We start from the raw sequence: 23644 nt of genomic DNA, 5'->3' as shown, positions 1-23644 counted from the left end.
GTACGGACGGTCTAAAAATGTTATTGCGCGTACACCACAGTCTCCAGAGCAGCGTCTCAATGCGCGTATCGCATATACACGCACATCCGGTGCGCTAATAATGCTGGACGCGCTTCCGATTACTGTACTACTGGGATGAGTTCAATTGTAGTTAAACAAGGCCAACAGCCATTAAGTCGCGTGCTACAATGCATAGTGATACCGACAGACAGACCGACCGACATAGTAGTGAACTATAGAGTCGCGTCCACGCGACTAAAAATGAACACACAAAAACCACTCTCTGTAAAAAGAAGAAATCTTTAAAACAAGCTATTCATTAGAGTCTATAGGCCTATAAAAAAAAGTTGTTTTATGCAATACATGCGCATTCACTATAGAGGGCAGAACACCAATCAGACGCATTGGATATTCAATTATTAAATTTTACCTACATATGATATTAAAAGATAAAATGATTGATATACAACTTAAAACAATTTATAGACCTACAATTCAGTCTATAAATATTTAAAAAATGTATACAAAACACAATGAGTCATATGTGTAGGAGAAAATGAATAAAATTATTTAAAGATAATTACAATTTATTTATTTTTAAACATTTTTTATTATCTTTAATATATATATTAATAATACTGTATAAATATTAAATCGACAATATAAACGTTTAAAGTATTAAGTATAAAATCATTGCTGAAAGTACGTCGGTAGTGTAGTTTGCAATTAAACTCTGGTGATTGATGTGGAATTAACTATCCATACAGAAATAATATCAGTAACAAATCAAATCACAAATGATGAGTCATGGACACGCCCCTATCTCTGCCTATTGTAAAAACACAGTAAACATGGCCGGTGTGATGACGATACAACCTACTGGTGGCGCTCTTTCCAATAATAGAACTTGCCTACCAGTGCTCAATCAGGCTATCGCCCTGCTAAAAATAGGTAGATATTGCTGGTTTTTCTCAGGGCTAGGACGACGGGCTTAGATGCTTTCTCGCCCTATTTTATAAATCCGTCCGGTTTTAAACGTAACTGGAAAGGATAAATGCAGTATAATGCAAGCATCAGACAAATTAGATGTTTCTCTTCATAACAGAAAACAGTAAGTTGTATTTACAACAATATCAGTATAGGATACTATGATTTTAATCTTTCATGTTTGTTTATTTTTATTGCTGCAGACTGTAGTTCAGTCTTCTTCGCGGGCACCGGCTTCACCAACAATTTGAGCTGAGTGTCGTGGTATTATTAAATAAAAATTATGTTTTACGAAATAATGAAACTGTCTTTTAACTATTGATAAATAGATAGTTTCTACAAAATTACTTTACCTCGATAAGGCCTACTTACTTCTACTAGTACTAATCTAAGTAGTTTACATAAGCACTGATTTTGTGTAACCATGTTAAAGGGCCAACTAAGACAAGTTTACTTCGAGGTTGGTCCTATGTTTTGTATTATATTTGTATTGTTTTGTGTTTTTGATTGAATAAATGTTTGTTGAATTGAATATAAACATACAGAAAGTGGGGAAAGGAACAGTCTGTAATTATTCTTACAATAGTACTAATATCATACCTAAAAGAAATACCCTTATCCAGTATTGTAAAGGTCAAAATATTAATCTGTCCTTTAAATAGATAATCATGGGTTTATTCATAGAGATATTATAGTGAACTATAATATCTCTATGGTTTATTTAATGTAAATATTGATAAGTTATCATGGAATGCGAAATTATCAATAGGCCTATTGGATTTCAATGTCCCATGATAGAAAATAAATAAATATTAAATTTTGAAGCCTTTAAAACATATAATCACATAAAACACATAATAGTCATCTCAAACCGTATTAGACAGTAAGAAGTTGATTGATTCTAGAATTCACACTGTTTTAGTTTGTGTCAAGAAAGTAAAAATACAACAAAATTACCTAATTCCTCTTTCTATGGTATTTGTTGATAATAATATAAAATATAAGAAATGAATCCAAATAAAAAAACCTGTATAACCCAATGTTTGCACCTCTCCCTTTAAATTGGTATTAAAAGTAGCTTTGATCATTTCTATTTGTGAAGTACAGTGTTCAATCCAGTGGGTAATGATTGATTAATTGGTGGTTTAATTAAAGCTTTTTTTAATAAAACACAATGTTGCAATTAATTTATTTAACATTAATTAAGCTCACTGGCCTTAATTATAGTACAAGAAAACCGAGAAAAAATATATTAAAGCATTTTAGTACGGTTATCCGAGTGTAAAGTACAATCGTATGTCTTCTTTCAATAAATGAGTTTTTAATTAAAGTTGAGAATGATATTAAAACTCGTCATAAATCTGGTACTGATGCATTAATAACATGTCATTAACTAAATATTAAAGTTACTTTGTGATTGTCACCGTAAAATAATTTTTCTTGTCGGTTGAAGTTCATTAGGATAAAGTTTACATCGTATTCTATGAATTGACTATTTTGTAGCTTGTACTGATTGTTAAAAAAGGTGATTACCAGAATTTTGTGTTCAAATATTAACTGATATAGTATGAAATTTCTCTCCCATGAAAAAACAAACTATACACAAACTATATTAAAATGTCACCAAAGGTGTATAGTGTTTGCCTTTCATTGTGTTATATTGTATGCGATATACTATATCCTTCTTTACATTACAGTACCTATTGCAAAGTTCAGATATTCTTCAATATTTTATTTTTAAATAGATGATCATATTTAGTAAAATCAAATTGAAAGAATCATTCAATTTTCCATTATAATTTTCTTCTTTCCTCATCCTTCTCTTTCTCATCCCTTCTCTGTCACTCTTCAACACCCCCTTCTCTATTAAGAAATACTATGCCTACAGTATTCTATATCTTTTTCCCCAAGTTTGATAGAATGAGGTGTCACACTCACCTTTAGTATTTGTACCAGTCTATTGCCTCTACACAATTAAAAATCACACCTGCCCCATTTAGGAAGTTGATGAACAGTTATAAAATGACCTTTTCATGGTCTAGTGAACTGGTATGACATGCTTCTGAAACAGTATAATAATTAACAATCTAGGATAGGAGTATTATGATATAAACATATGGTGTTGTTATGCTTAGTGCTAAGTTTAGTCATGATTTAGTATATCATTAATAATAGATCTAATATGGTAATACACCTAATTTGTTTAGAAGTGTGAAAATGGATAAAACTGGAAATGTTTGGAGAACACATGACTCAGAGAATATAGGTGGCATTCATTTTTACAGTCTGTATTAATAGCAGAAAGTATACAGTAGAATTTTGTAGAATTTCCCTTTTTCAATCACAAAACAATATTAATTTCATCATGAGATATATTCCTTTTTTTAGATCTGTAATTATTTTTGGAAATTGTTATTTTTATGTTTGTCCTTGATTATCATATATATCCTGTTATCTTTCAGTTGAATGGATTCCCAAGGAAGTTGAAGTTTTTATATCATCAGCAATTGTTTATGTTCATAATATTATAATAAATACGTCATATTGTTCACTTTTTCATTTGTTCTTTATTGAGGCCAGTTTAAACTAACCTGTATAGAAAGTGTATACAAACTCCTGAGACCTGCATGAATACAGTACAATACAAATATGACTAGGGAACTTGAACGCTAAAAATTACGGCCCAAACTATATAAATGAGCTGAAAAGATAGAAAAAACATTGATGAGATTTAAAAATAATAATTTAACAAAATCAGGAATACCTGGAAACTTCTTTGTTTTCATTTAATCTTCATTCTCTTTCCCTCTACTTTAATCTCCATTTTCTTCCTCTAATCTCCATTTTCTTAATCTAATCTCCATTTTCTTCCTCTAATCTCCATTTTCCTAAATCTTATTCTTATATCCATTTTCTTCCTCTAATCTTCATTTTCTTCCTCTAATCTCCATTTTCTTTCTCTAATTTTCATTTTCTTCCTATAAGGGCCCGTTTCTGCTTCAACTGCTTAAAATACGGTATAAAAATACGGTATAAAATACGGTATTTTTTAGTACCCCGTTTCTGCTAACAATACTTCTTGGGTGGTCGTGTTAAACTAAACATCCTTTTTTACCAAATTGCCATTCATTTATTTGGTCGATAATTAAAAGTCGCAATAAAGCCTTAAAGGAAGTTTTACGCCTTAAAGGAAGTTTTACGCCTTAAAGGAAGTTTTACGCCTCACTTTCAACAGCCTAGCCCTAGTGATAGAGATGTGGTGAGAGCACAGAAAACATCCTAATAGGGACAAGTAATTCGTTCCCTCCCTGAGTTATTGTCTTTTGCAATGTTGTACTGCTTTCGCAGGCTCTTCAGCTTTGAGTTTGCTTGCTTTGGAGACAAGTCTATTCCATACTCCTGCTTTATTTTTGTAGAAATGTCTTTATAAATGTGGTTGTCCCTTTTATTACCTTTTAGTTGGCCGGACATTTTAGCTTCCCCACCCCCTCCTTATCCACCCCTCTTTCCCCACACAGATTTATATAGTAAATACTGTGACGTCTTCGCTCCACATTTTCGCCGAATATATCTATACACGTGTGTAAAACAGCTGACAGCGACAGAAAATAAAAACACGATGTTGACCTCATGTCGCAGGTAAAAAAAATATGGTATTTTTTATTGGCAGCAGAAAAGGGTACAAAAAATATGGTATAAATTTGTAAATGCCGTATTTTATCCACACATTTTGTGGGAAAAATATGGTATACAGAATACGGTATTTTTTTTATGAGCACAGTTTCTGCTGCCAAAAAAATATGGTATATATACGGTATTCAAAAAATACCGTATAAAATTCGGTATTTTCTTGGCAGCAGAAACAGGGCCTAATTTTCATTTTCTTCCTCTAATCTCCATTTTCCTAAATCTTATTCTTATATCCATTTTCTTCCTCTAATCTCCATTTTCTTCTCTAATCTCCATTTTCTTCCTCTAATTTTCATTTTTTTCCTATAATTTTCATTTTCTTCCTCTAATCTCCATTTTCCTAAATTTTATTCTTATCTCCATTTTCTTCCTTCTAATCTCCATTTCTTCCTCACACGTCACAAAATTATGATTCTTTACCATTATTACCTATGTATCTTCTAATCTATTTACAGTGATCAAGTATTATATTTTTTCTGAGCACAAACAAATCTTCTTTCAAAATAGAAAACAATTGTGTGATGGTCTAAATTTTATTAAACCAAATAACAAACGTTTTTTTCATTAGCAATCATCATATTAATCCAGACTTTTAATTTATAATTATAAATCTATATTTGCTTTCTTGAATGCTTGCACCATAACCATGGCAACTGTAAACATTGTTAAATTATTTCCTTTTGCGATTGATCATGATTATTGTATTTTAGCTTTTAAAGTACCTCTTTCAAGTGTTTTTCTCCTGATTTTCAATCTGTATACTCTGTACTGAAGAGAATACATAGTTCTTTGTTTTCATTTCTTTTTGTTTTAGAATTTCATTTTTAAATTACTGTAGTACCATATGTAGTTTGTAGACAATTAACACTAGTCAACTGGATGTTCACAACCTATCCAGGTCGTGTCATCAGGCCAAATGTGGCGATTTCCAAACTTGATGATGATTCATATCCATACTGTACTGTATATAGATATAACTAAAACTTATATCAATTTTTATCAATTTAAAAAAAAAGTTGAATGAAAAATTTAAACAATATTATTGATATGAAATAGAAAATTTTACTAACAAGAAACAAAACCCCCATGGACACACAGAACAATAATTGTGGCATGTTGTAAGACGTAAAACAGATCATGTCTTTTCAAAATTGTAAGTGTGCTACAAATTGCACTCCTCAATACATTCAGGGGTGCTGTAGGTGTCCTGTTTGTACTTTGGTGTGTAGAAGTTTACCAAATTTAGGCGTGTTGTAAATCGCACTCCTTAATAGCAGTTTAGGAGTGTGTTAGGTGAGTGATCACTCTCGCTCGCCTTAAAAGACAAGGCCTGATGTAAAATATAATAATGATGGATGCAGCTATTGTTAAGGGTTTGTGAATGGTGAAAGGCAACTTCTTAGTTTGATAAAAAAAACAACAATAGACATCATTTCCAAATCCATTGCCAGGAATTTTACACTGGGTCGTTCGTTTTCTACAAAATGTAAAAATATAATTGCCATTCTACAGTAGGCTAAAGCATATTTATTTTACCATACTTTCGCTTCTGATTTCTTGTTTGAAAAGAACCTGCAACAATATATTAAATTGACTTTTATTATTATTACTGTACTCTGCATGCTTCAACCCTGAGGGTGTGCCATCACCAATAACCAATGTTCTCTAAAACTATGCTATATATCCGTAACTGTATTGGTACTGTTATACTGTAGGCAACTTTGCTGAGGTAAACAATCAGATCTGGCTTAATGTCAAGCCATTTTAATTGTTCCTGGTATATCAATTTATTTCTATTAGATGAAATTGCGTGGGAGCAAGTAAGTTTGAATAAGCAATTTATTGTAAGTAGGTCTGAATCTTTTGTCTTAGTTCCTTTTTACTTAAATTTCATATTCATAAATAATTCTTCAAAGATACTAGTACTGTATTGACATATGGTAAGATATCATCCAGTAATCTATGTTTCTGTTATCAACACAAGTAGCTGAGTTGTTATGGCAAGGGTGCGGCAAACTGTTATCGCGATAAAATCGGCATGGGTTCAAGTCTCTCTTTTTTACCATAGTTATGATGTAAAACAAGTCTTCTCGAATAAAGACTTTAATCTGAAGGTCCAATGTACACATTAAACTTGTATGTACTATAAAGAAACCACTGCATCTTTCCGAAGATTAGGGGTTACCCAATGTACTGGTCCATCCGTGTATCCGTTAAGAGCCCAATCTAAATTCTCTCAATATTTAGATTAAAAGATTTAAACAAACAAAACAAGTGTGTCAATTTACATAAAATGTACCCAATTTGCATGGCACTGGAAAAAAAAAATTAAAAGTATAAAGTATTGGTCCTCAGAAAAAAACAGGTGATGGTCATGTGCTGATGAATATGGTACAGTAGGCCATGCACTGCTGGCGGCTATTGGTCTATCGGAAAAAAACAACTTTACCCACAGTAAGGAGAAATACATGATCCAATTGTTTTCCCCTAAAAATACAAGATTATAGTTCTGTCAACACATTATTTAACTTTAACAGTTTTATTCAGTTTTTGAAAATGTATTTCAATGAAAGAATTGGGTATTTTGGATGTAATCTGATTTTCTTGTCAACCAATTTATTACTTAGCATTAAATCTATTAAAGCTGATGTCATCAATTGCAACATTTTGTCAAATTTCACACACAATAACCTCTATAATATTCATAGTTCTACAGTACCAGGCATAGGAAGGATATGATATGAAATGGATTGATTGCTAAACAAATAAGATCCAAACAACTGCATTGAGGCTACAAAGGTTGTTTGGTTCAATAGGAATAATGCTGTAATAACAGAGGTTGTAGTTAACCTTTCTAGTACCATTGCAAAATGTTCTCAAAAGGGTACTGTATATTGGTAGTTTACATTGTACAGTAGGCCCTTATTCAAATTGAAGGTGTAAAGTGCTTCAAGTATTGTACTTAATACTTTCTGTACTGTGATTAATTACTCTAGAACTCTAACATCATGGTTGTAGCAAAACAACTGAAATGTTGAGATATTTTCAATCTTTCTTTATATTTTGGAAACGCATGGTGTACTGAATCCTGAATACACATACTTCTGCCAGCATTTGTAGATCTCACCAATTTTAAAATGCTATTCCTGATGATAGGAGAGGAAATATTAATAGGGGTTATCACCATGGCTGTAACCCTCAGTCAAAAATGCATTTATCAATAATTTGTATTAAAAACTTAGAATCATATACAAGTAGCCTGTCGTATCTACAGTAAATACCTTCTTTCTATGGGGAAATCTACATGTAATACCTGGTATTAACATTTTGTTATTTTTAGAAGTTTTTTATTTAAAAGAACTGTATATATTTTCTTTGTTTGTTTTATGTTGTTTATAGCAAGATGAGGTTTTAGTAATAAATTTTTTTGTTTTGTTGTTTTTTCTTACAGTTTATCTCCATTAGTTGATCGGCGCAGCAAGACAAGCCAACAATTGGAGGTTTACTTCAAAGAACTTCAAGAAATACAACAAGAGACATCGCCAAGTAGAATTGAAAATGGATCTGAAGCTTTAGAAGATGAACACGCCCCTGAAGGTTAGTTTAGAATATTTTTCTGAGACTGTGTTAATACATCAGTTTAGCAAACAAATGTTTCCTGTGAGTGCAATAGAACTAAAACTGAACAACCAAAATTAACCAATAAAATCACAAGGATACACAGATGTATTTTTATATTTATTACTCTATTTACATCTCCTACAGAGTAGTCTATATGCAGTAGTGCCTCCTTACCTGGATAAACCAACAATAGCCCTCTTTGAAGAAAGGATACAATTAGGAACAGAGGAAATTCTGTTATTTTATTTTGAAACCAAACAGCAAAAAAAAAATTGGTCAATAACACTAACAGCAGTGTGCACCCCTATCGGATAATGGTAGCATCCACGAAAGTGTACAATTATTATTTAGTGTACTGTATGGTTTCTTTAAAGCTTGGTTCCCACTAGCGACACAACGTAACGTAACCTACGCAACGTAAGAAAATGCCCTTCCAATAATTGTGCTTGCCCCGCCCGCGTGAAATCAAACCTGCAATTTTTGCAGCACTATTGCGTCGTCGGTTTCCACTTGTGATTACGCAATACATTACTTTGCGTCAATACGTCGCTGCTTTGCGTTCTAGTGGGAACCACGCTTAATCCTGCTGATGCAGAAACCTCAGCAATCTGATAGCACCCTCTATTGCTGAAATATGAAGTTTTTTATTAACCATATATTTTACACATCTTGTATTGTACAGTAGGTCAAAGATCAACAATTTTTCTGTAGAGAACACAAAAAAGAATTATGTGCTGGTTGATTTCAACTGAGTGCATTGACTTTATTGTGAACCCACTTAAAAAATGAGTAGAATATAAACAAAATAGGAAAATTTTCAATAAGGCCAACAATAAATTAGCTTTCAGCTATGATAATCAGAGTAATAAAATAAAGTTTTAGATTTGTCATAGATGGTGATAAATGCCGGTCTCGCTGTATTTAACAGGTTAACACTAACATTGTTCAAATAGAGGTTTTATCCTAGAGGAATTAAAAAGGTTTTAAATTTTTTTTAATTTGATTGAATGTTAATTAGAAGTTGTATATTAAATGCACTAGTCATTTCGAAGATACTGCGCTTAAGCTCTGTCTACACTATCAAACTAGTTTGACAAAAAACGTGTAAGGTACCCAAATATGGTAGTGATATGCCCAAATATGGTAGTATATGACATCATCATGTCCATATATAGGCACATCACATTTTTTTGTCACATAAAGTTTGATAGTGTAGATAAAGCTTTAACATAAAGAAATAACTAATGCCAGAAAAGTAACAGTAACAAATGTGGGTTTTCAAGCAATGGAAGTTGCCTGATTGATAGAGATGGGTAATGAATGTCTAAATTGTAATAAACCTGTACATTGCTTTCCTCTCACAGACAAAAAACTTAGTATCCATACATTTAATACACTAACATTGACATAAATAATGATTTTTTGATTATACTAGTTGATAGGGTTCAACAACCAACGTTTTATAGACATATTGTTACAGTAGACAGTTCCATTAGTGCGCTACTATCCTATTGTTTGGTACAACCCATTGTGAAATCACCTGAATGTGGGAAAATAAAGCTATGTTATTGTTTACTCAATCATATATAAATCAAAAACAGAATTTTAAAGTTTCTCAGATGAAGAAGGTAGTACCTGTCAAGCTGTGGCATATTATAATTGTAACTGTCTATTGTTGTTGAGTGATTTGCATAAGACTTGGATGCGCTATGCTGCTCCCTTTCTCTTGTATTTTAAATGACCTCTGTGATTCGATGATCTCATTGCACACATGAGTGAGGTTACAGAGTTAGAATAGCGTCCTTTTAACACAATTCAGTCAGTAGGATAAGATTCGGAATTATAGTTTTTATACTGTAGTAAAAATTAGTTCTAAAGTCATGAGGAATTGTAGCCCAGAGCAGCAAGAGCCATGTTGAAAGAGGCCCATACACTGCTATGCTGCTGCTGTAGGCCTAGGAGTAAAACTCAATCAGGAATAGTATATTTTACATTAGGTATGTAAACTGATTACATATTAATTTAACCAATAAGTTTGATTTTTTAATAAAAAACTGTGTTTACTATTAAATATTACAATAATTGTATTCTTGTAGCGATTTGATATTGGATTTTTTTTTGCAAGACAAATTTGTTTGTACTTCGTTTTCAATAAATATGAATCTCGTTGAAAGAATATTTATACAGTTATTTACAGTAGTTTGCATAGGAGTTTGTTGAGTGTCATTAAATTGTTAGTGATGCATTACAATTACTGTAGCTGCCCTCTATGTCCACATCCACACTTTGGCTATAAACAACATACATCATCTGATGCAAGGAGTTATTATATTAACTAAACTCTCTCTTTGAATGATACACTATACCACATTATAATATGACGGTGTTTGTTTGCCCGTTTCTTCATTTTGAGAAATATTGAATATTGTGATTCTTGCATACATTTTCTTTTCGAAAGTGTACTGTACAGGTAGTGACAATATTGAACTGGATAGATGCAGTATTAGTTTAGCATAGTGGTTGTTTTTTTAACAAGTTTTACCATATTTTTGTCTTGTTTTTTTGTCCATTGATAAAATATGTGATACTTTTGCAAACAGTATAACCTTGATTTGTGTCTAAGTACAAACTTTTGTATAGTATGGTTAATTGGCCTAGGTCATGGGAATAGAATACTGTACAAGTTGTTTTTGTTTACTACAGTATGTCATTTTCTTCACTGCATTAACTCTATACAATAGTTACTCACATACAGTACATACAATGAATGTCTAGGTAACAACTATTTGTGCTATGATCATGCATTGTCTGTTACTAGTTTACCTACTCTTGTTGAGAGAAGAAACAAACTTGTGTTGTCTTTCATTCGGGAAAGGCTTATTAAAATCCGATCTGTTTAGAGAAATACTTCCCCCTCTTCATAAGCCAGCTCGGTCTCTCAAGATTCAACCGCTTTCTAGAAGTACCTCATTGTAAAACCAGCAGACTTAGGTCGTCTCCAGTTCCCACCATGGTGGATATAATTAATAGGCACCACTAGCTCTTTTTTAGATATGTAATAAGTGAATGTTTTTTGGTTTTTTATTCTTGTATGTTTTTAATTGTATGGTACGATATCTAATTTTATTAAGATGTTTCTATTTTTATAGCAATTTTAACTAATTTTTAGTCATTTGTAATACATTTCATTTCAGTCCTTGACTGTCGTTTTGTAATATATTTTTATATACCGAATAAATAAATAAAAAAAATAATGAAACTACACTCCATACCATTTAATTTTAACTAATAACCAATGGTTTTTCCAAGTGCTCAGTTGTTGTTTAGGCATGTCTGTCACAAGCTTTTTACTTTTTTTGAACATGCCTTCTTTAATTTAATTACCTTTCTTTACACCATTTTGTATACTGTTTTTAATTTGAAGAAAATAAATGTTACTTTGATTGATTTCTCCGTAGCTTTTACACTTTAATTGCATACTGTACTGTTTTCTCTTGAATCTTTATGTTTTGCTATAAAACAATAACTTTAGTTTACTTATATATTTTTCTTCCAGCTCCTTTTTCCAAGAAAAAAAACAATGGTGAAATCGTTTTACAAGAAATAAAATAGAAAACTTTGATTTGTTTCTGTTAATGTTTGATTTTGATAAACAATTAAGTTTTTATAAAGAGCTACTTTCATTTATTTGAGTTTGAATTGAAATTTAATTGTATTTTCTATTTGCTGCCCTCTAGATGGAGAACAAGAAGTGCATTGGCTAAAGGAAGCTGGCTTCCATCAACTTACACATAGATTTAAAGGTAACATGTATTTGTTTTCAATATTAATTTTTTTTAATTATAAATATTTGTATTATATATTTGTGGGATAAAGAGCAATAGTCATATCGTTTTCTTGTGTTTTTTTCCCATACTTTTATAAATATTAATTTTCATTGTTAGGTAAATGTATATCTATAAAATTTGATCAGTTATTTAGGTCAAATTACATGTTTTATATCTTTTACCTCAAACATACATATTTTTTTTAATCAATCAACTTTTCTTTGGATATTATTTTATTTTGTATTACTTTATGATACAGGGAAATACACATGTTATTATATTACAAATTATAATAATACAATAAAACATTTTTTTATGCAGATGGGGATGAATGTGACGATGCAAGTTTACGAGAAGTAACGTCATCTTTGACACGGTCACAAGCCGAGGCTGTCAGGAGGAGAGTCGCCGTCCTCAATGAAACGATACGAATCAAAAGAGAGTCGATGGTTTTCGGCGGTGGATCCGGTCAAGCTGTGCCACCTACCTCAAATAGTGGTCGTAAGGATGTCAGGAATATCTTTCCAGATCATGATAGAGTAAGTTTAGCTTATCTTGTTTACCTCTCATTTGGGACAGCCTTAATAGTCAGTTTCGGTCTGGCGCAGGCAAAGCAAATCTAACGTGAATGTTTCATTTTCACAACGCTCCATGCGGTTATGCGGCAATAGATAAGGGTTCGGCAAAGGTTCGAAGCTCACTTGCTCCATGGTTCTGTTGGTAGAATAAGTCTTCTCGGATAAGGACTATAAACCGTAGGTCCAGTGTACACATACTAGCTCATTTGCACTTTAAAGAACATAGTACATCTTTCGAGATGAGTAGGAGGTTACCTCGGTGTACTAGTTCATACACAGCCACTGTCACAAACTCATCATATATATTATACTGGGCCCTCTAGGAGAACAGTCTTAGATTGAAGAGGCTACCCAGTATAAATAGTAACAAATAATATAAAAATAAATAATAGATATGCGCATAGCTGCATGAAAACAAAACATTGACATTTAATTTGCGGGTGCCAGTCCGGGACCTTGCTGGAACAGGTGTGAAAGGTGTATCGTCAAAGTAAGGCAAAACATCTGATCAATTAACAGTGGCGTAACACAGGGGAAAAGGTCTCTGTATTAAGCACCCCTAGTTAACGTGGGGAGTGGTGAAACAAATGAGGGGCAATGTATGTTTTATTGACAGGCAGGCTGGTTCCTTCCCACCTTTGGGTCTGCTCAGTAACAGTTACACAGCTCACACCAGCAGTGCACAGAAATATTTTCTCTAGTGTTGCTTTTAGATAATTTTGCTTTGTCTACTCGGACTGTCTTTTATTTCCTGTTGAATCTCCATAGTTGATGTCTTTGTTTTCATATTTTAATCCACATTTACTAAAACTCATGTAAAAGGTCTACTGTATCACACCTGTTCCGGCATGGTTCTGGTCTGGCACCGAAAAATCCAATCGAACGTCAATGTTTCGTTTTCACGCGACTATGCACCAATCGATATACGCGTCGTGAAAACGAAACATTAATGTTCGAATCGCCGAACTGAAACCGTGCTGGAACAGATGTGAAAAACCCTTAAGAAGGTGCGTTCCACATGTGTCTGTTTGGTGTGTGGTTCCAGAATAAACTTTAGTGTGCACCAGTGTTCATCAGATAAAGACGTTCATGTCTCAATGCCAATCAAACTGAAACGAAAGTGAATAACATATTGGTATATAATTATATTTGTATAAAATGTGTTTTTCTTTCTTTTTTTTTGTTTTTGCTGTTATGTATATTTAACACATTCACATACTTAAACATTGAACTTGATGATAAATAAATTTCTTCTGTTAAACTGAGTATGGTCAGAAAGTTTTCAAGAAGTTCGTTTATAGAGTATTTAAAAGTACATACTTTGGTTCAATACATCTTTGTACTAACTTGATTATACTTATTTACAAGGAAAGAAATAGTGTGGTAATCTTAATAACAAATTAAATTAGCTGTAACGTCAATGTTGTGACGACAACAACGAAAATTGCCAGATCTACTGTAGCAACGTGACTTGCGCTGTACATTTGTGGGTTAACCCATGTCCCATTCATATAGTATTGAATCATAACAGGAAGGCATGTGTATTGTTCAAGTACAAATAAAGGATGTGATGTAATTACTCTATATGCACTATTTTGTTATGTTATCATTTCACCTGAAGGCTCTTTAATGTGACTGTACTATGCCAGAGAAGAGTGAACCCTTCTATTTATTTATTTATTCTGTTCTTATACTTTAAGACACTTTCATTGCTAAAGTCTTCTCGGATAAGGACTATAAACCGTAGGTCCAGTGTACACATAGCTCATGCGCACTTTAAAGAACCTAGTACCGGTACATCTTTCGAGACGAGTAGGGGGTCACCCCGGTGTACTAGTCCACACAAACACAGCCACTGTCACACACAGCCACTGTGCAAATTGGGACTGGACCGTTTTAGAGATGTTTACCACCTGTTGGTCCAGATCCTTCACTAACTGAGTTAGTGAGAAGTCGAATAAATAAATAAAGCATTGATTTCCAAAGTGACAGTAGAGAAACATCTTTTCCTATTTATTTATTTATTTCTATTACTTATTATTGTTTGCAGTTACAACCATATTTTGTAATTAATTGTGAGAAAAATTATACACAATTTGTTTTTTTTAGTATAAAATGATATACGCTATGTCAACAGAACAGTTATTGATCAAATATTTTGAACTCTCTGACATAAATTGTACTCTATACAACAGTATGCAAAAAAATTCGCAAATATGTCTCGGGTGGGACCCTAACCCATAACCTCAAGATAATTACATTACACATTTGTTCACAATTGTTGTTCTCAATTGTACAAAATACAATTTATTTCAAAGTAGGGCAACACATCTGATCAATTAACAGTGGCATAATATTTAAGGGAGAAAAGGCCTCTAGTTTAGCACCTCTAGGAAGCTCTCCAACTTGGAGATTTAATTTATTTGGATTTTTGTTCTACTGTTCCGGGGTCCCCTTAAGCTCTGGTTTAACAAGTGACAGCTTATGTAGTTAGTTCCACTGTACATAAGAATACACTATATTCTATATACTAATACTATATTCTAATTTTAAAATTTAATGTACTTTCTTTGCATTTATTTTAAAAACCATAATTGCATTACAGTAAATTGAATAGCTACAGTAAGTACTTGGATCATATTGCTTGAAATTTACTATTATAAAATTGGGTGAGATTATATTGGGGGGATTTACATAATTACATCATTATTATTTATTTATTCTACCCTATGGGAAGAATAAAGTGCTCCTGGACCAATGATGCCAGATATAGATTGTTTTAGAATTTATGTGTTTACAACCCAGCATACGTGCATGTGTAAGAATTTCCTTGTCTGATACAATCATTAATTGTACCTGGCTTGAACTCTAAACTCATCATCACCATTATCAACCGCTAATCCAGGATCCATAGACGGCAAGTTTTATTCTGTGTAACTCATATCATTAGTATAAACCATGTGTTGAATAGAGACATCAAAACGTACTACATCTTAGAGATATCTGTTTTAAAATGTGGGAGCACACAAACGTTAAATCTGTCATCTCGGCACTATGTCCATGTCTAGCCCGATCGGGAAGAGTAAGTCTATTTTAAATGTTGTTTTCATTGTTTAAAAGCTTGATGGTAATCTATGTGTATTAGCTTATTGTTCATTATGGTTTTATTATTATATCATCATGTTGTCAGAATGAACAAAACAATAGGTCAAAATTAGGTTATATAATAAAACTAGGTATTTTAATATGTAAAATATTTTACTTCAATTTTTCATAGTTTTCACAAGCATCTTGGGCTTTGATACTGTAATGTACGCTTTATAAATATTATTATTTTTAATCTTAATACATTATAAATTTCATATTGTATTTTTATGACAATCCTTTATTGGTGTTTTTGACACACTTTAGGGTCTTAAATAAATTTATAAATAAAATAAATAAATAAGAATAATAAATACTTCCAATTTAAAAACAATGTACAGTAGATGTGTTATAGCAGATTTGGGTTCTTATTAGAGTTATATTATATATTTTGTATTCAGACATAAAGATAAATTATTGTTGTTTTGTTTTTTGTTTTTTTAACTTATTTGAGTCACTATGTTATATTTTGTATTCATCAATGTCAATTATTTGGTTTTACTTAGAACTGTTTCCTATAGTTGTCTTTCCTGATTTCAGATACCATTGTATTCTAGAGTATTAAGCCTCATCAACTACCGTTACATTTGAATTATTTTCATGCTAGACTATATACCAAGATTGCACCAATTTTTAATTGTTACTTGTTTATGTCTCGTCATATTGTATTTTGGTGAAGGTCCCAATGATCAGCTTCTGCTGGATGGACCAAAAATCTAGTTTTGATCATTGAATATAAATCCACCAAACATTAAATATTTTTGTTACTGTATTTATAATATTTAATGTTAAATTTTCTATGTTCAATTCTATTTGCGAACCAGCAAAGTTGATAATAATTTTGGACATTTTAGAATTTAACAAATAAAATTCTTAAAATTGTATGTAATGAAAAAAAATGTTAGGTTGTTATGTATCTTGCTTAACAAAATAATGTACAGGTGCTATGACGCACATATTACTATTAAAGATGAAAAAACAACATTCTTTATCAGATAAACATAGTTTGTTTGTTATACTATGACGTAGAACATTGCACATTATGATGAAAAGACATCCTTTTTTAAATAACTAGTATGTTTATTACACATTGACGTAGTAAGTACATTATGCTATAGGCATGTACAACGACAGGATATCAAGTAAATTGAAGGGCATTATAAACTGCATTTTTAACCAGCACATTGAACCTCTGGTCTTGTATATTGAATAATGACTTGTTTTTTCTCTATATCAGAATGTATCTATTATTGGTGAATGATAAAGTGGGTGATCAGTTTTCTTATCACATATTAAATACAATAGATCTCCTCTTTTAGGACTTTACTCAAAGGAGATACCACTATTATTAAGGGGACACTTTCCCGTGGAACAAATGAGGGACAATGTGTATTTTAACACTACGAACACTCTCATTCAGTGGACACCCCTATTGAAGGAACAACTTGTATTTTCCTTTTTTTTAACAATGCAATATATTCAATATTTGTAATGTTTTTACTTGGGGTACCCGAGTCTAGGATTTGCTCATCTTCTCCTCTTCTTCCTCTTCTATCTGGACACTATTGAGCCAACTTTCAAGTCCTACTAGTTCTTTACGCGTCGTCTGATGGCTCTTAAACATGGCATGCATATACTAGGGTGAATAGGTGAACAAAGCTATAGAGAAAAAATGTTCGTACTTCAACCGGATGCAGAATTACGACGTCATAAACATGGTACCAATCGCAAAAAATTGCGATTTATAAAGTACTACTTACTCCTCCCTTATTCGTTGTAGTATTGAACTGGGATTTGACATGAGTATACTACAGGCACACGTCCTCAAAGTAGAGCCGTTTTTTTAAATTTCAAACCGGATGGTACCTTGGTGCCAAACGATTTTCATCGTAGTATAGCCATATTTGGTCTCATTTCAAAGGTCTTGACTTGGAGAATAAAAATATATAGAGTAAAACCTATTTATAATATTGTGACGTCACTTCTGCTACCGGAAATAGCAAAAATTCATGTGATTTAACTTTTCGGAATATAGCCGTATTTGGTAGTGAGTTTTTCGATGTGTATGTGACGTTACATCCCGTCTTATGACGTCATTACAGCTTCTTTTGCTGTACCCCGAGTATCGCACATTTGTGCTTGTTTTTTTGTATAATAGCTGGAACAGTTTGATCTTAAAATTTGTTTGTCTTCATCAACTAAAATAATTTTGTCCTCAATTAAGATTTTAACTGATTGTTTATATACAGTATTGATGGACAGTGCTGTTATTGACAGCTTTTTGTATCAATACAGAAAAATGATTTACAAGGGAAACTCACTGTTTAGCAGGCAAAGTTGTATGGATAGCACGTTCATATGTCGTCCATAATTAAGCCTAATCCTAGAAAAATTTGGAAGGCTCACATTTCATTAAATTAGCTAAAAGATTTGACGGAGAATTTAATACTTCATTGCAAATTGAAAATACAAAATATCTATCATTCTGTTAAATATTTTATTCATTTAGCCATATATTTTATTCCATACTGCTTTAAAAAAAATATTGATACTAACAGGAGAACCACTGCTACACTACATGTAAACAAGAAAATGTCCATTGAATGATGTCGTAAATATAAAGTTTACTGTATAATTTCTTCTTTATTGTAGTTTATATTAATAATATAACAATTACTATAATTTACAAATGTTTGCTGGCAAATAAGATTGTCTACTACTAAATTTTAAATCTTGTACTTTAGTGTTATTAACCTTCCATTGCTCTCTCCAATGTCTTTTTTATGTGTATTTAGTATAGGCTTGTGACTATACTGTATTCTTTAAAAATATATGAAGGTCAATAAACTTTGGGGTTTTTTTTGGATAATAATAGAGGGATAATTTATCTAAAACTTGATTTATTTTATGACGTTGAATTTAAGATTATCGTTACTATTTTGAGACATTTTCAAAGAAGTTCATATTAAGTTCATTGCCATACTGGAGTTATTCCTATGAAAGCAAAGATATTACCACCGACTTTTATGATGTTTATATTTAGTTTGTATCTTTTAGTTTGATTATTGTACAAGTCTTCAGAGTATAAACCATTGCTTTTCTTCTAACTGTTTCTGGATTACTGTCACTTTCTTAGAATATGTTAAACTAGAGTATTTAAACAATTCAATGATAGACATTTAAACAAAATTGAGAATGACACATTCAAGTTTATTTGAATGTTGTTTTTGAAAAACAAAAACACCATTCGAGTTGAATGAACGAACAATAAACTTAAGTGTACACCATACTGAGAATTGAAAATAAATTTGGCTTCTGTCTACGAGACAATGTACTGGGCCGGTATATTTTTACAGTTTATAGTACATCACATGCAAATATGAAGTGGGCTTATATCTGAGCCAGTATGGTGTACAGTATGTAATTGCATTATGCTATCAAGAGGATACATTTTTTACTACGATACTCTAGCTAGCAAAACATGTACAGACATTTATAGATTATTACTGTACATGATTTGGGACGCAACTCAGTGATGTATCGATGCAAAGTGCTGTATTGCAGTATAACAAGTGGGAGACAACAACGCAATAGTTTGATTTCACGCAGGTGGGGGAAAACACTATTAGAAGGGCATTTGCTTACGTTGCATAGATTGCGTTTCGTTGTGTCACTAGTGAGAACCACACTTCTATCTAATCTAACATGAATTTGATCCTAAATAAAACCAATGGGCCTATTCAAATGGTACCTTAGTATAAATAAAAAAAGATTTTTCTCTTATACTCTGTTATAATAGACAGTTACTTCTTAAGCTTTTTTGATTTCTCCATTATTGTAATTAAATCTTTTTAATATCCCATTAATTAGTACTAAGTCCTTGTTTTAATAAGGATAAGCTTATTCATAATCACCTTCATTTCCTGGAACTGGTCATAGACTGAATGATCTAGAGAAGTTCCATTCAAGGTGTCATATCATAGAGTGTGTGAACTCAAAGTGGAATCAAGTAGTATATTTATTTTTATTAATAATCATCTTTCTTGACGTACAGTACTCTATTTACACCAGTAAATCTAAGATCCTAAACATGATAAATCACAACTAATATATTAACCAGTACCAAGAATCCACTCCTTCCGAAAAGTCAGGGCAGGTCATAGTCACCAGTATGGTTGGTAAGGTTTCAACCTGCGAACCACTTTTTTTACAGAGGCTTTTGACAACACAGTTAAGTGGCTTGAACAGAGATTGTTCTCTTTTCTTGAAAAACTGGTTTCTTATAGTTACTGTACATCCCTTTCAAACACTAAAAGTAAACATTTCTTTGATTGAGAATAACTTGTTGCCGGTGTGCTGATCTGGTAGGCGCTGCACTGCTGGCTGCCGTGGGTCCGTGGAGGGCCTAATCCGAATTTCCTCAGTTTCCAGTTAAGCTTGAGGACAAATATAAAAAACCTTTACCTTTTTTTACCTTTACCACACATTAAAAACAAATCCATATTTAAACTCTCTGTTTCTAAAACCTTGTATACATTATATATTAATAGATTTATCAACTTAAAACTTCAATTTGGCCCTAAGGATCCAGCCTTGCAAATTATCAGTTTGAAACCAATCACAATCATGAGTAATACCTATATCTTGTACTGTATGCTTAGAAGTTAAATTGGCCTCTATGTCTAAAGCTCTAGGCTAGGACATACCTCCAAAATATTTTCCAAATCGAATTCTATACATTCAAATATATTGAAAAAAAACACCGGTGGCTGGCCGTATTCACCAGATATTTTCCTTATACTAAGTATTTCCCTTAAATTGTATTCTTTTAGATAGGAGATTTTTTGTTTGAATGGCCACAGGTCAGGACACAGGAAACTGAATATTGTGGTCAGGCACACATGTGCACTGTTTTCAGAGAAGTCTCCTATTAACATTTGTTTTTCGGGGCATGTAGATACTATGATAGGTGCTAGAGAAAAAACATAACATTTTTTATTTGTATGTTTTCTTACAGTATGTACCGGTGCCAGTGTCAGACTCTAACCCAACCAATTCCAACCAACACAGTTGGCGGAGTGATAGCAACGACAGCAGTAGAAGGTCACTTTCAAAGAGTCGAGATTCCAAAGGTGTACCAGGGCTTGGTGAAGGAGGAGCCACCGGTAAGATATATACCATAGAAATGTACACTTTACAGAGCCCTGGGTTCAAATCATGTCTGATTCCAAAAACGATATAGCATGTTAAGTTAACCAGACTACTGTAGCATATGAGAGGCATGGTTTCAATACCTGTCTGTACTATATTGCTAGTATCCCTGGCAGGATGCTTTAGTGTATTCTTACTTTGTCCTTCGGATGGGATGTAAAGCTGTTGGTCCTGTATACAAGCAATGCTTGCATGATAAAGAACTGGTATACAGTATTTGAAAAGATTAAAGGGTCCACTCACTGTGTGCTGATTACAGTAGTTGTGGGTCCGTAAAGGGCCTACTATCTAATGTTTCCTAACTAATGATGAATAACGGATACTGTACACTAATATGGATCTACACAGCCTACTCTTATCCTAGTGATGTATATTGATTAAATATTTAGTTTCAAATTACGATTATATCATTTTCTTTGAATAACATGTTTAATCTAAAGGTTATACCGTCATAAACTACGATTTAAACTGTTACACTAATATGACATTGATTTTGTTTGTTGACCTCATTGACAAAGGTACGATGACATGTGCCAAGTCAAGCATGCAATCCCCAGGGACCTGTACATAATCAAAGCACTCTCCTTTAACTACCCCGCCTGAGAGAGTGTTAACATTGCATTAATCATAATGTACGATCCTTTATACATATTATTTTTTTAATCAATTGCTTCTGATTACTAAAAGTGGGAAAAAAATCAACAGGCCTTAAAATTGCGACTATGTTTTGTGTACTTTTGGAGACAGTTTCGGAATCTGTCTGGTGAAAATCGGTTTTAATAATTTGTACCTTATGGTTTAAAGTATGATTGAGCAATTTTAATTAAAACACAACTTGGTGATATCCTTACTGCATTATCATGAATGATATTAATCAAAGCTGAACTGCAGTGCAATGCTCTAGATATATTAGGAGTAGATTGTACATCTGCAGCTGATGTTTAGTTAAAATTAATGAATATATTTGTTTTCTGTTGTCAATTATAAATATAGGTTATAGAGTTAATTGCAGTTTCTATTTGAAAATACGATTTAATTTATTATACAAAGATAATATTATTAAGGAAACCTTTCTCCATATGAACACATTATTAAGACTCAGTTTTTTTTGTTTTTTTTTTGGATGGGGCGTGCCTGGGAGAGTATATTTGGCAAAAATTGGTTGGAGGGAAGGGGATGGTTTATAATTCTAAACTGCATTAACAATGGATTTAAAGTCTTGAAATCGATTACAAGCAATTGCACACAAACTAGATTGGGAAAAAAAGATGATGAAAAAATATTGAATTTGAACCAGGGATCTCAACTGCGTAAGGCTGGATATAATAAAGATTAAACCAAACTCACATTCAGAAGCTTTTTAGTGCAATTAGCCTAATCACATTCGGAACTAAGACACAAAAATAAAACAAAATTTGGGGGAAATAATGTGTAGGGGAATTATACTTAGGGATGCACTCTTGGAGTGTCCTATAAGGTATATTAATATGCATTATGGTATTCTTATTTTTAATTTTTTATTCTTAATTATTAATTATTAATTACCGTATGTGGTCAATCTGTCAAGAGTTTGCTCATGATTTCTGGCAACCTTTTGAACTTTCTATTTTTGCAAGATTCAAGACATGTTATTGGTCCACTAAAGATTCATTTTGCTTAGCATAACATTTAGAGTGTGTAAATTAAATCATAATGGTAATTTTATAATTAAGTAAATTAAAAGACAATGGTGTGAAGAAGATGTCAAAAATGAATTATGATATAAAAATAGCTACACTTTGTTGGGGGTAAATTATAGTGACAAATCTGTGTTTTAACAAGCAAAAAATTATGGGAAATAGTTTAGATTTACCTTACTTTATAAGACAAGATAGTAGGATCAGGAGAGGCATATTCATTCCTCTTTGTTTTATTAAAGATATATTCCCCTGAATAATAATTTAACAAATATGCCATTTTAATGTATAATAGTAACTGTAATTTAAAGCAAAAACTTGGCTGCCAGCCAATGGATTTTTGGTTTAATTTAACCATTTATTATGTTATTTTATAAGTGAAAACATAATTTTTTTATTTTTTTTTTCTACGAAGTGATTAACTTTATTAAAACTACAAAATATCCTATTCAAAGTCTGATTTAATTAATCTTCATTTTTTCATGTTTTTTGGGGACAATACATCTTTAAGAGAATCCTGGTTAATTTGCTAAGTATATTTCATGCCTAGCTTACATGGATAAACCGATAATAGCCCTTTCTCCTTGAAGAGCAAGTTATAACTCGAAAAGTAGAAATTTTCATTGGACACCCCTCTCCACAAATGGTATAGTCCATGAACTATTCCCTCAGGTGGGAGCTTCCCCACAAACCACCAGCATCATTTCTTTTTGGCACATGAAAAAGTAGACATGTCTTCAAGAGAGTTTGTGTATTTAAACAATAAATTGAATTACTCTCTAAAAAAAAAGTATTAATTATGAATATAATCTAATGTAAACAAATAAAATTTGTTTATCAGAGTTGTTGATATTTTGAGTTTTGTCCAGATTAAATGTTGAATATGTTTATGGATTTGCTTTTACATTAT

At 32.1% G+C, this 23644-nt stretch overlaps 2 protein-coding genes across 3 annotated transcripts in view; one reads left to right on the top strand and one right to left on the bottom strand.

Annotated features, from left to right (window-relative positions):
- The window catches only part of LOC140046139 (sterol regulatory element-binding protein cleavage-activating protein-like), a 70061-nt gene extending 66960 nt beyond the window's left edge, over positions 1-3101 (bottom strand). The window contains exon 1 of the mRNA XM_072090794.1: positions 2926-3101. The gene's annotated coding sequence lies outside the window, so the exon portion shown is untranslated. The remainder of the gene's footprint in view (positions 1-2925) is intronic.
- Positions 823-23644, top strand: part of LOC140046287 (rho GTPase-activating protein 18-like) — a 47511-nt gene continuing 24689 nt past the window's right edge. The window contains exons 1-5 of one of the 2 annotated variants that reach the window (XM_072090909.1): positions 823-1111; positions 8129-8274; positions 12036-12101; positions 12447-12664; positions 20865-21012. In XM_072090909.1, coding sequence (XP_071947010.1) covers positions 1065-1111; positions 8129-8274; positions 12036-12101; positions 12447-12664; positions 20865-21012 — 625 coding nt within the window. In that variant the 5' untranslated portion in view covers positions 823-1064. Of the gene's footprint in view, positions 1112-8128; positions 8275-10020; positions 10296-12035; positions 12102-12446; positions 12665-20864; positions 21013-23644 lie in introns of those variants that run through there. The other variant, XM_072090984.1, reaches the window with a different exon arrangement.

This window comes from Antedon mediterranea, chromosome 1 (genome assembly GCF_964355755.1).
Source record: "Antedon mediterranea chromosome 1, ecAntMedi1.1, whole genome shotgun sequence".
Classification (NCBI taxonomy): Eukaryota; Metazoa; Echinodermata; class Crinoidea; order Comatulida; family Antedonidae; genus Antedon; species Antedon mediterranea.
The sequence above is the reverse complement of the archived record's forward strand: the minus strand, read 5'-3'. Positions and strand labels throughout refer to the sequence as shown.